Source organism: Zootoca vivipara, chromosome 4 (assembly GCF_965207765.1).
Source record: "Zootoca vivipara chromosome 4, rZooViv2.hap1.1, whole genome shotgun sequence".
In the NCBI taxonomy this organism is placed as follows: domain Eukaryota; kingdom Metazoa; phylum Chordata; class Lepidosauria; order Squamata; family Lacertidae; genus Zootoca; species Zootoca vivipara.
The window spans coordinates 24,679,462-24,692,659 of NC_142587.1; the positions used below are offsets into that span (position 1 = coordinate 24,679,462).

Here is a 13,198-nt window from a genome sequence, read left to right on the forward strand (position 1 = left end):
TTGTACGCTCTTTGCAACTCACGTTTGTGTGTATAAAATAAAAACAACGGATCAAAACCTGGCTGAGATCTTTCAGAACAATTTCGTTTTGAACTTGCAGTGGCTTTCTTTCTAGCATGACTTAATATGTATTCATGTTTCTTTTCTTTTTAAAGACGTTTGATGCAAATGATCTCTATCAGGGACAGAACTTCAACAAGGTGCTCAGCTCCTTGGTTGCTCTAAACAAAGTAACAGCAGGTAAGTAAAATCCATTTCCACCTACTTCATTTTCTCGCTGTTCTGTATTTTGTTTGTTTGTTTTGCTGAAAGTTTCTATGTTTCAGGGTTTTTGTTTTAAAAAAAGTTCACTGTATTTACCATTCAGCAGCAGGATTTTTATGCCACTCATTTCTTGCGACACTCTGGCGACACTCTGGCTCACAGCTCCCCAGTTGTCCATGAGCTGAATTTGCTTCCTTAACTAAATAAAGGAACTATACCTGAATAGCTCTGTTGATGATAGCGCCAAAGTCATTAGCTTGGAATTTGCTTGGTTTTCAGTGTTCCCTGCACAAGTGCCCCATTTCCATACTTAGATGCTATTTGGAATATATTTGGCATCAGGTACAGAACACCTCTACTTTTCTTAGTAATATATACCTACTGTGTCTGTTTTGGTGCTCTTTTTTCCATTTTAAGAGGATAGATGGACAATTGTCCCATTTTTCTAGTAATAATTCTGTGGTGTGTACCAGACATTTGTTGTTTTGATCATAGGATCACCTCTAATGATTTTGATACCCCATGACTATGGGGCATAAATGTCACTGTCTCTTAAAGCACTCATGTGCGTGTGTGCACAAACATACACTTAACAGTTCATAATATTAGTATGTGTGTCAAAGCCTATTTTATTGCATTAATTCCACGTGTGGTCCGCAGGGTGGCAACATGAGAACGGGCTTCCTCTGATGTGTTTGCGAACATCAGTGAAGCTGGACAACAGTAGAGCTGAGGAATAATCTAGCAGAAGTTCTGATATGTCCCTTTAAAAGCAATCTAATTGAATGTTTATTTTATTATATGTATCCCTCACTTTTTATTCAAAACTGGCTCTCAAACCAGTTTACAGCTACAGTATACCATATAATTACGGATAGATAGGTTTTGTGGTAGGCTATTCTGGTTCCTGATAGTTGGTGTCATAGTCTAGGATGGTTGTAGGATTTCTTCCAGAGAGAGAAGGAGCTGCTTGGGGGGGGGGGGGCTAGTAGATTATAAAGATGCATTTAAGTGCTTAATTGTATGAGCCACATTGAATTCAGTGGCACTTACATTCCCATATAATGTGTCTATTATAGATGTTGTGCCTCCCTGAATGTAGAAAGAGTGGGCTATATACATTTTAATAAGTTTAGAACCCTGAAAATGTTTCATGATTTGTTTTATCTTGCTACTCTTGTTGGGGTATGGTGCCTTCCTTTCCCAAATAAGACAGTGAGGACTTTACCTACCGGCCTCTTCTTCCCACCCCACGCCTCATGGATTTCTTGCCTGATCCAACTAAGGAGACACCATACATGGAAAGTGACACATCCTCCTCCTCATTTCCATAGTAATGATATCACTTTTGGGATCAGGGACAGGCGGTCTAAATTGGACATGCATGCAAATGTGCCTCCTGGTGTGGATATGGAAGTATGCCCTCATGCATTCCATTTGATTTTGGGGGATGAGGGGTGTGATTATTATTATTTGCTTTTAAAGTGTACACGTACATTTCTGGGAATTCTACACTTCAGTTTTAGGAAATCAAATATAAATGCACAAATTTTACACTGTATATGTGTGCTTAACTTGAAATGCTAATGTTCCATGGTTATCTTTTTTTTTTCAGATATTGGGCTAGGAAGTGATTCTGTGTGCGCAAGGCCATCATCTCATCGAATAAAATCTTTTGATTCCCTGGGATCCCAATCTTTACATAGCAGAACCTCAAAACTTTTTCAGGGCCAGTATCGAAGTCTGGTGAGTGTTGACCTATTTCTATTCTCTTTCTTTTTCTTTTCACTCTCCTTAATTAGTGCTGCAAAGTGAGAAGCTTGGCTCAGATTCACAAGATACTTGATCTTTGCCTTCTCAGCTATCCGTAGCATAAGCCTTTGAGACTTTAAATATGTTTCGTGCTGTTTTGAGGAATCTGCTTTCGGATTCTGCAGATTCATGGGTTGAGATCAACAATTCAGTGCAGTCAGGTGTTGCTTAAACCCACTAGTGCGCCAGTGAGGTTTAAGTGTGCTTAGCTATTGGCTTGTGGCCAAAGAGTCCTAGAAATGGTGCTTTTGTAAACAGTTCATAGCCATCTAGTTCCTCCGTGTTTGTTATCAGATGCTGCCCAGGGTGACTGGGGCAACCCAGTCAAATGGGCAGGTAGTTGTTGTTGTTGTTGTTGTTGTTATTATTCTGTGCACTATCTTAAGTCATAATACATGAAGAATAGACCTCTTTACTCAATGGGTGCCCAAGCATTACATTTGTGTTTCATTTTCTGCTTAGGTTTTAACCAGTTAAATTTCAGCGTTGTGTCGAACATGGGTCCTACTTAGAAATGACCCATTCAAACCAATGTATTTAAATTGGCCATGCCCATTCACTTTAATAGTTCTGCTCTGAGTGAGGGCTAGTGCTACCGGTAGTTACTGCCCTCGGCAACCAAGTCTGCCAATGTCAAATGAATTCATTCAGTTTCAGTTCGCACATGTGTGATGAGAAAATAAGGCACATGATAATGCAGTTCAGAGCAAAGTAATAGGTCTAAAACTTTTACAGCTAAAGGGGTATGAATCCTACCTTAAAAGTATACTATCTAGGTACTAGATAAATCTCAAAGGCCTCTTTCATTTGTACTTTTTAATTGTACAACCATGCACGTTCATAGGTGAAGAAGCAACCTATGCTTTTTTGTCTGAACCTGGTAACCTGATTTTTTTTGTATAGGGAGGGGGTGGTTCTGTTCTGTTTCATACTTGACTAAGACTTCTGGATAATGGTTCAAGTTCTGTTCTGCTTCAGGGAAATATAAGGGTTTGTTCTAGTTTGTTTTTTATATTTACATCCCATATTTTCTTGAAGGAGGACATGGTGGCCCATTTTCCCGCCCTCTCCCATTTATCTTCATAACAACCCTGTCAGGTAGATTAGGTCATCAGGCAGTGACTGGCCCATGGTTATCCAGTGAGTGGTTGAATTCAACCCTGTTTCTTGGTTCAGATATTTTCTGAGTCTGTGGTTTTTCCAATTTTTGAAGTGTGATGGTAAAATCTGTGAGAGTAAATAATATTAGTTCATATAAATGTTGTTCCTCTGCTTGTCATCTCAGAGTTTTTTTTTTTGCTGAAAGGCAACTAACCAATGATAGGCATCAGGTGCCGAGAACCAGTGGTTCTCTAGATGCTGTCGGACTCCCAGATCCTATCAGCCCCAGCCTGCATGGCTGTTGGTCAAGGGAATGATGGGAATTCCTGTCCAGCAACATTGCAGTGCCTCACCTCTGATATAAATTAAATGAACAAAATGAGGCCCACGTCTTCTGACCAGTCCTTGCCATTTCATGCTCACTTTCTTCCTACTGTGGGAACTTTTATAGAACTATGTAAAAATAGCCTCTGTGTTTGATTTGAAGGTTAGCTTGGTATGGTCAAGGTATCCCGTGCATTTCCAGGAATGGCAAATCTGCCGAACAATGACTGTTCACACTGTTTGCAAAGGGTGAGGTTGGTGTCAAGCTGATGGAGGAGTTGGCGTCCATGTTCTAGAATGGAGTAAGCGGCCATACCACTTCTTTTAAGGCTGTCTTGCACTCTTTACTCCTGAAGTTTCTAAGCAGCTGAAAGTACTGCATACTTTCCACTACTAGTCAAGGCAGCCGTAAATCCTAAAATCAGTGGCTGGCTTTATTCCAGTCTGTTTTGAATGACTCCACCCATGGATGTGAAGGAGTGCTTGTATCCTTTCATACACTTCGTTTTGCATCAGTCGCCGATGTCAGCTTATACTGATTCACACATACAGGCTGGGACATTAAACGAAAGAGCACTTAGGGCACTCCTAGGAAAGTGATAAGCAGGCATCTGTTTTGACTTAGCTTTTCCATCAGTATGCAGTTACAGGTTCAGTTTGGAAAATGTTGCAGCGAATATGTGTGGGTGGTTGGGTGCTCACACAAACAGCCACACAGGTTTTCAATCCATGCCAAGTTTCACAGTATAAGTTTGGGAAAGTATCATGGATTTCGTAATATCCTAGGACCTTTGCCTGTCTTGTATGCCTGGGGGCCATGACTGTTTACTACATGTTCCTAGACTCCCAAATGTTATAGAAATGGAATGGTTAGACCATTGTACAACCACAGAGACCTTTCTCATTCTTCAGCCTGTTATCCTGCTCTGGGGATTTGCAGATGCCGTTTCATACATCTCAGTTAAATTTTGTTAACATTTTGAAAAAGTACCTAAAACTCTTGTTTTCACTTGTCTTGTCACTTCTAGGATATGACAGATAACAGCAACCACCAGCTGGTGGTAAGGGCAAAGTTTAATTTTCAACAAACCAATGAAGATGAACTTTCTTTTACAAAAGGAGATATTATTCATGTTACGAGAGTGGAAGAAGGAGGCTGGTGGGAAGGAACTCACAATGGCAAGACAGGCTGGTTTCCCAGTAATTACGTACGAGAAGTAAAATCAAATGGTGGGTTTCAAGAGCCTGCTTATAAACTGCCCAAACTTATTTTCTTTGTGGATTTCTATGTAACATATGTGGGACGCAGGTGGCACTGTGGGTTAAACCACAGAGCCTAGGGCTTGCTGATCAGAAGGTCAGCGGTTCGAATCCCTGCGACGGGGTGAGCTCCTGTTGCTCGGTCCCAGCTCCTGTCAACCTAGCAGTTCAAAAGCACGCCAAAAAGTGCAAGTACATAATTACCGTGTTTCTCTGAAAATAAGACACCATCTTATATTTATTTTTCCTTAAAAAAAAATACACTATGGCTTATTTTCCGGGGATGTCTTATTTTTTTAATTAAGTATGGTACAGTTTAACATACAAGGTTAAACTGCCTATCACTATGGCTTATTTTCGGGGTATGGCTTATATTCCTTGAATGCTTAACAATCCTGCTATGGCTTATTTTCGGAGAAACAGGGTAGAAACCGCTCCAGCGTGAAGGTAAATAGTGTTTCCGTGTGCTCCTCTGGTTCGCCAGAAGCGGCTTTGTCATGCTGGCCACATGACCTGGAAGTTGTACGCCGGCACCCTCGGCCAATAACGTGAGATGAGCGCCGCAACCCCAGAGTCTGTCACGACTGGACCTAATGGTCAGGGGTCCCCTTACCTTTACCTTTATGTAACATATATATTTGTGACAATGCATGCCAATGTATCCCAGCTACAAAAATGAGTGTGAAATTCTTTAATCTACCTTTTGTACATCAGGGCAGGGTACTGAATGAGAGATTTTGTTCTGAAGACTCCAGTACATGTATTGACAACATGGTTAGGTGCATTGCATACAGATACACAGATTTTCTTTCATGTTTAGCAGCCTCAGTAAGATCCCCACACATTATGTGATGGTGACTGCTAAGCAGGTGTATGCTTTGACACCTGTTTACAAGTTACTAGCTTTCACATTTGGATTCCTAGTCCTAGTGAAGATGGTTCAGTGACCAGTGGCAGGCAATGTAAAGCCCCAGGTCTTATCTTTCATTTTTTAAAAAAATACACCTGTTAGTTTCTATAATGTGTTCCAGAGTCTCCAGGCTAAGATTTATAACAAATGACCCGGATTCAGTGCTTTTCCTTCTTGTCACACAGCAATTTAACTCCATAAGTTTTCAATTGATTACAGTTTCCTGTAGTGTCCAAACTGGGAAACAATGGTTACCAGGTTTGGAAGAAGGCAGACTTTAAAATCTTCAAATTGTGGTTTAAGATCCTGGCTTGTTCTAAAAGTGGAACAAGGAACTGTTTCTAATTGAAGACTTCCATCAGTGTGCTGATGGAACGGACTCTGCGAACATGAAACACTCAGGCAAAAAGACTCATTCATATCTTTGTTTACTAAGCCGAGATGGATCCATATGAATGAGCTCTGTGCTTGTAAATAAATAGCTGAAGTAAATGGTCCTGAACTTTGCCGCAACAAGTTTTAAGAAGAGCATTTTGTTTGACCTCTAGTGTCCGAGCTGTGAAATTGCACCCTACTGCTAATATATTCCCTATTTCAGAAAAACCTGTCTCCCCAAAATCAGGAAGCCTGAAGAGTCCACCAAAGGGATTCGATACATCTGCAATTAGCAAAAGCTATTATAATGTGGTGAGTAATCTTTATCTGAATTTTCTTGTGCACTACTTATCCATAGATCTTGCTTAAGGCTAGAGCACCGAAGGTGATGATGTCATGGTTTGCTTGATTTTTGCAAAGGTTCTTCATCTGCAGGAGCTGGGCACCTTAAACCACTATTTGCTAAGCTGCAGAGAGCCCACCAGCCACGTGTTGTGGCAAACCAGGATGCTTGACAACAACTCTTGCCTGTTTTTGTATTCCAACATAGGCAGCAAACCAGAAAGCTGCCCAATTCCCTGTATGCCACTATATGTGGCTTGGAGGCTCACGGGTTTACAGTCTTGGCTTAAAGAATTGGAACCCAAATGCTGAAGTGAAAGGCTGATGCTTAAAAGTCGGTCAGTATTTGGAAGAGCTGGCACCTTATATGCCTACTGGCACAAAATATGCACATTTCGGCCTATATGACTCTAGTGATACAAAGCAGCACAAGATGAACAAGGAAGAGCCCATGATCAAGTCTGAGTAATTATCCAAATAAGTGGTTTTGTTAGTGCAAGATCTTCCTGTCTGCAAAATTGAATCTGTCCTCCCCACATGCTTCCTGCACCCTCTCCGAATCTGCTTCAGAGGGTTGGGGGGAAACCCCATAACAGATTTATGGAGTGCAGGGGGAGAGGAGACAAGGCATCCCATTACACAGGTGAATGTCTTTGCACTAACAGAACTACTTTGTTGAAGACCGCCCCAAATACCCAGCTTAGTTTTAGAATCCCTGAAGACTCTCTTTGTGCAAAAATGAAAAGGTGTTTCCAAAAGTAGTGGGTACTGCATGATTTGTGTTTATGCAGTGTGAATGATTGCGGTAGGGAGATCGGTTGGGAGCTGATGTAAGACAGAACTGGTGTGATATGTGTATGTGTTAGTGGGGTGAGTGTTGCATGTTTTGCAAGTCAGAATGTGCCTTGGCAAGAGGGAGGTTGAAGAGGGAAGGGGTGGTGCTTTTATTCAGGTGGTTATGGGTAGGAGAGAGTATGGGGAGTGAAGGGCGGGGAGGTCGGAGGGTTGCAGACCATAGCCCCCCCTATCTTACAGATACTTGTTGGCCAGACTACTGCATTCTGACACTTGATATGTTTCTTTTGTTATGTGCATTGTATTTGCTATCTTTTTTGTCTTGATTTGGTATTAAGCAGTATGTAAAAAATGAAATAAAAGTCGAGAGACTGTGCTGCTGAGCTCTCTTGTTTTTGCGAATTCTTTTGTGCTGAGGAAGTCTTGGGAGATGTTTGGGGCTAGTCTTTGTTCAAGAAACCTGCTGCTGTGTGCACAAAATTTTGAACTGCAGCAAAAGAGAAAGAGGTGGGAACTTAACTTGGAATAGTGCATGGCTTTGGTGCAGATTCCAAACAGGCATTTTCATAGTATTTCTAGTAATGGGGGGTTGTGGTTGTGCTGTCTGAAAAGAGTGAGTGAGGGCTAATGCACGCATTGCTATTCCTATTCTCCTTCCTTATGATCTTCATGGGAAAAGGAAGGAAGGTTTTTGATGTGTGCCTTAATAGCACCCGAACCAGGTGTTTAAAGGAGCTTTTCCAGTTCCACATATTGGAAGAGTTCCACCACAGAGATAATGCTAAATATACAACGGATGCATTCCATAAGAATGTCTTATCAGTCATGTATTGTAGAGGCCTAGTCTGTGCAGTTTTTTCCTTTTGCACGGAATACTTTATTTCCTATTTTATTGATGTCACAGAAGGAAGAAGGCAAGGTCTCTTCTGTACCTTGCAAGGAATGGTGCTCTGTCACCCAGACGGGGATTTAGACTTACAATTGTATGTTCAGCTCCTTTGACAAGACACCATCTTTGGCCATTTTCTCTCAGGACTTCTTCCTATGCAGCGATGATGTTGGTTCCCGTACATCAGTTTGTAGGGAGCCTATTTATAGCCTTCCTCCAGATGTTGTTGGACTCCAGCTCCCATTTCCAGCAGCCAAGCATGACCAGTGGTCAAAGATGATGGAAGTTGTAGAACAACAATATCTGGAGGCCCCTGTGTCCCCCACCATTGCCCTAATCCAGGCATAGGCAACCTTGGCTCTCCAGATGTTTTGGAACTACAACTCCCATGATCCCTGACCACTGGCCCTGTTAGCTAGGGATCATGGGAGTTGTAGTTCCAAAACATCTGGAGAGCCAAGGTTGCCTATGCCTGCCCTAATCAAAGGAGGCTATTTCAAATGAATTAACAAAGGGAACAATTGAGCCCATTAGGATAGTAAAGTTTTTTTTTTTTAAAAAAAATGTTTGAAAAGTGAATTATGTAATATGCAAATTTTAGAGAACTTCACTGATGAAATTAACTTGCACTCTTGATGAGGGCACAAAATCTAAACATTGCTGAACAATATTCAAAGGGTGCTTGTCGCAGCTGGATTGTTAGTATTTGAGAATGCTGAGTAAATCTGTCACTTGTCTCTCACTTGGTAGTTGACATGCGAATCTGTGAAGAGTATTTCTTGGGGAAAGTTTTCATAATGACTCCCGGGGTCCAAAAACATTCCTCGGGAAATTCAGAAAAGTCGCTGTGAAGTTGTTAAACTCAGCCCACATTTTTCATGGCTTTGGGGTTTTTTTGTGTTTTTTTTTAAAGGAATGTTCACACATGTTATGAGTTGCATGTAAACTGACATGATGAAGATTTCCTGAAATAGATCAGGAGACAGGCTCCTGTAGTTATGTGGACTTTTAACAATCTCTTGTATAATGTTGAATTTGGTTTTATCTGTTATTATCGTGTGACTATTTGAAATTTGGCTATTTAGAGATACACACCATTATTTGTGCATTACATATTTTTGACTTTATTCTGCAGTGGCTCAGTTCTAGGATTGGGGGGGGAGAGAGAGTATATGCTATTACAGGCAGAAAAAACATAATGCAAGGATCTATTTTGCTGCAAAAAGTTTGTGGGTACTTAGGCAGATTCCCTATATGATTGTGTATCCTTTTTTCTTTTTTTTAAGTAGAAGAAAAAACATTGCAAAGTGGCGCTCAGTTTCCTTTCACCTGATATCAAAACAGTCGTTTAAGCAGTTTTGTTATTTGTTCTTTTGAAGCCACACTGTAGTCAAAGTTGGGGATGATAACTGGGTATTGTGTGAGCGAACTGTTAGACATACTGTACTTGATATTTTTCTCCCCTCTTGTGACCGAGGAAATAGCTCGCACTGAATGAATCCAGCTCTTTATGCTTTTCGTTTGTGTGCAGACTGTTAAATGTTACCATGTCTGTGAAAGCAGTCCACAGTTGGTACCTGCCGGTAGTTCCATCAGATGGTGATGGAGCTTTTGGAACAGGTCTTTGAAATCTCATGGGTTCTTGCAGCAGCCAGAATGTGCAGAAAGCAGGAAAGAGGAGAAAGGTGATTATTAGATCAGACAAGTATGGCGGTGAGATTAGAAACCGTGAGGTGCAGCTATGCTGAATGTGAAGTATTATTATGTTTGATGCTTTTTAACCTCCAAAAATACTGTAAGGCAGGTAAGTGAACTTGAAGCCCATCCGAAAACAGTGATACACAGAGAAATCATGAGAATTGAGAATTTTCTGCATAAAAAATCAGTATGAATCTTGAAAGTCAAAATAGGATTTTTTAAAAAATGGTACTGCATGAATGCAGGTAATGTAAAGTAGAATTTATTTGAACCTTGGGAACATGCTTATTTGTGGGAATTTAATTTACACTTAGGCAAAATGCAGCTCTACTAGCTGCTGGTAATTTAGAAACTGTATTACAGTACAGCATATTTTAATTCAGATATGGTTTGTTTTCTCAGATTAGCAAATATACTGCGTGCATTTTAAAATTAAAAACAGCTAATTTAAAAACATTTAAGAGTGATACTATTAAGCGTCTCTTAATAGTTAGTTAATGTTTTTCGGAGATTAGATCATGAGAATACACCTTGATGACTCCTGCATAAAAATGATGCAAAATAGTGCCAGTGTAATATGTGAAAGCCTTATAAAATGTTTCTTCTAGATGCTTATTTAATGCCCCCCTCCCCACATACAATGCAACCTTTGCTGCTGATTGCTGGTTTTGTAATGCAGCAAGCAACAGGTCCCCCCCCCCCACGCATTGCCTGGCTTTGCATGCGACAGTGTTGTGGTCTGCTGATGTTTCAACATTGTCTTTTCTTTCTAAGATATAATTTATTAATCTTTCTGCTTCTTGTGTGCAAGCCAGTACTTTCTGACTGACTAATTAATAAATAGCTTATGTGTTCTTTGTGACATCTGTCCTTCGTAGCGCTTCTTGCAAAATGGAGACATTTTAATCTTCGGGGCAGGAGTCAAGTTACCAACAAAAGAATGAACTCAGAAATTGTCTTCCCCCCACCCTCTCTTCAGCTGAATAGGCCTATTCAAAGGAATAAAACTGAGTTCAGCAACACTAATGAAAGAAGCAGTGAATTCTCCATTTCAAATAGTTCAGCATGCCACTTGTTTCATCAGGTTTTCATATAGACATCTGGCATGAATGATGGTTTTATGCCCATACCAACTAGAAACTGCTGTATTGAATAATGTAGTTAGGCTAACATCATCCTAATCATGGGGGTTCTAGGAGATCCATTGAATTATTAGCCTTCCCAAAGTAATAAAAAAATTGGGGGTTTAAAAGGTAGTGGTAAAAACAGATAGCTTATTATTGCAGATTGCAATGCTCTTAGCAACTACTGGAAACATTTCCCTACTCCTAGGGCAGTGTTAGAAACTCGTATATAAGCTAGGCGCTAAAATGCTCCTTAAACCAAGGTTATAGTCACGGAATGTCTGGTTGCCCTTTTTGGGTAAGATAGCTCCAAAGTCTTATTTTTCAAATGATGGACTGACTGTGATTGGTTCTCAGTTAAACATCTGGCTAGTTCAGATGACAGCCTTGAACTGGGTTAAGAGCTTTGAAAACTTAAAGAAGAAAAGTCACTCGATCCAGTCCACATATATAGGTGAAACTTGGAAAATTAGAATATCGTCGAAAAGTGCATTTATTTCAGTAATGCAACTTATTATTTTTTATTTTTATTTTTACAAATGCTTTCTTTTGGAAATTCCACAGTAATAAAACAAATAGTTACAACAATACAAAAATAAACAAAAATGAACATCACGATTATATTTCATTAATTACATTCCATTTATAATTGACCCGCCTAACGACGAATAATTACAATTACAACAAATAAAGGCTTGACATATCTTGGTTTGCATGTCATGCATCTATCTCATATATTGGTTTCACCTTTTAAGTTGCATTACAGAAATAAATGCACTTTTCGACAATATTCTAATTTTCCGAGTTTCACCTGTATATATTGGCCTGTTCCGACCTCTTTTTCTTAATGGTGACTGCTCCCGCTCAGGCTGCACAGAAAAAGCATTTTGGTTCCAGAAATTCATTCTGATTGTGCAGATAAAATAATAACTGATAGAATTCTACAGGTTGTGGTATTAGTGTGCGAAAACAGCCCAGATCCAGTGATCCCTAGGCATGCATCTCCAGATGGTGGAAATGTCAAGAGCCATCCTGGCGCCCAGGCATCTTTACTTGGTCGCAAGTGGTCAATAGCCAGGTGCAAAATGCACCTGGCGCCTGGCTAATTTCAAACACTGACATCTAGCTACACCTGCACTCTAGTGGTGCGCGCTGTGTATTTTGGCAAAAACCACACCCAAGGGAGGAAGGCGAGCTGCAGAGCAGAGTACCATCTCACACTTTTAATTTCTGACACACATTTGTCAAAAAAAAGATTAGCCATCGGTGCCTTATATAATCAAGGTGCTGTACGGAAGATATGTCAGACATTTCCCTTATATATATCATATCCTTTGGTTCTTTTACGCAACATTCTTTTCCAATCCTACTCTGGGGATGCTGAGGATTAAACCTGCAAAGTGTTCTGCTACAGCCCTTTCCTACCATTTTGAACCTTTAAAAACGTGCTTTTTTTTTACTACGCTAATTGCTTTTTTTAAAATCACGTGCACACTTCTTCCTCTCCTATTTATAGTCAACCTATAGAAAACAATATTGATGTCTTGACATTTTGGTTTCCTCCTCTCTGTAGTTTTAACACGACAGTCACAGGCTTTTTAAAAATGTATTCTAGGTGCTACAAAACATTCTAGAAACAGAAAACGAATATGCTAAGGAACTACAGACCATGCTTTCTAACTACCTACGACCCTTACAAGCTAGTGAAAAGTAAGTACATCTTGCCGTTGAAAAACCTTATTTGAGCCAGCATGCATCTTAAGGGCTTCCATTATGGGCAGTGTAAGTTGCTTAAAACCTGCTCTGCGAGCCTATGGCGAAGGGCAGGCAATAAATTCAAAAAGCATTAATAATAATAGGGCTTATGGGTGAAAGGGAACCTGATTTTTAGTTTGTTAGAGGTGTATATTATGGGAATTAGACTTTAGTTCTCATTTACTATGTGTATGTGAGTTGTTTGACCCTTTAATTCTCTTTCCTGTTAAAAACTACGAAAGACACTCTCTTTTAAAGTTTAAAGAATATGTAACTTTTACCTGATGTACTTGCAGTTACAAGGTAAAAATATATATACAGTGCAGGTGGATATATTTTTTAGTTGATAAAGCACCTTACATAGATTAAACTGTTACAGACGAACGAACATTTACAGACTGACTGATAGTCTGAGGCAGAGAGCAACACAACACAACATAGCCTGCTGCTCTACCTGTTGAGAATCGCAATAAATAACAAGATGAAAGATTTTTTTACAAAATTATTAAAAGATGATCCGAAAAGAACTCCCTCAAGAGAATCAAATAT

The 13,198-nt window shown here is 40.0% G+C and overlaps 1 protein-coding gene across 5 annotated transcripts in view; it reads left to right on the top strand.

The window, feature by feature from the left end:
* ARHGEF7 (Rho guanine nucleotide exchange factor 7) overlaps positions 1-13,198 on the top strand; it is a 90,400-nt gene that overhangs the window by 29,299 nt on the left and 47,903 nt on the right. For 4 of the 5 annotated variants that reach the window (XM_035114322.3, XM_035114324.3, XM_088667569.1 and 1 more), the window contains exons 3-7: positions 156-240; positions 1,880-2,010; positions 4,530-4,731; positions 6,270-6,358; positions 12,510-12,604. In XM_035114322.3, the coding sequence (XP_034970213.3) occupies positions 156-240; positions 1,880-2,010; positions 4,530-4,731; positions 6,270-6,358; positions 12,510-12,604 (602 nt within the window). Of the gene's footprint in view, positions 1-155; positions 241-1,879; positions 2,011-4,529; positions 4,732-6,269; positions 6,359-9,595; positions 9,758-11,023; positions 11,027-12,509; positions 12,605-13,198 lie in introns of those variants that run through there. The other variant, XM_035114325.3, reaches the window with a different exon arrangement.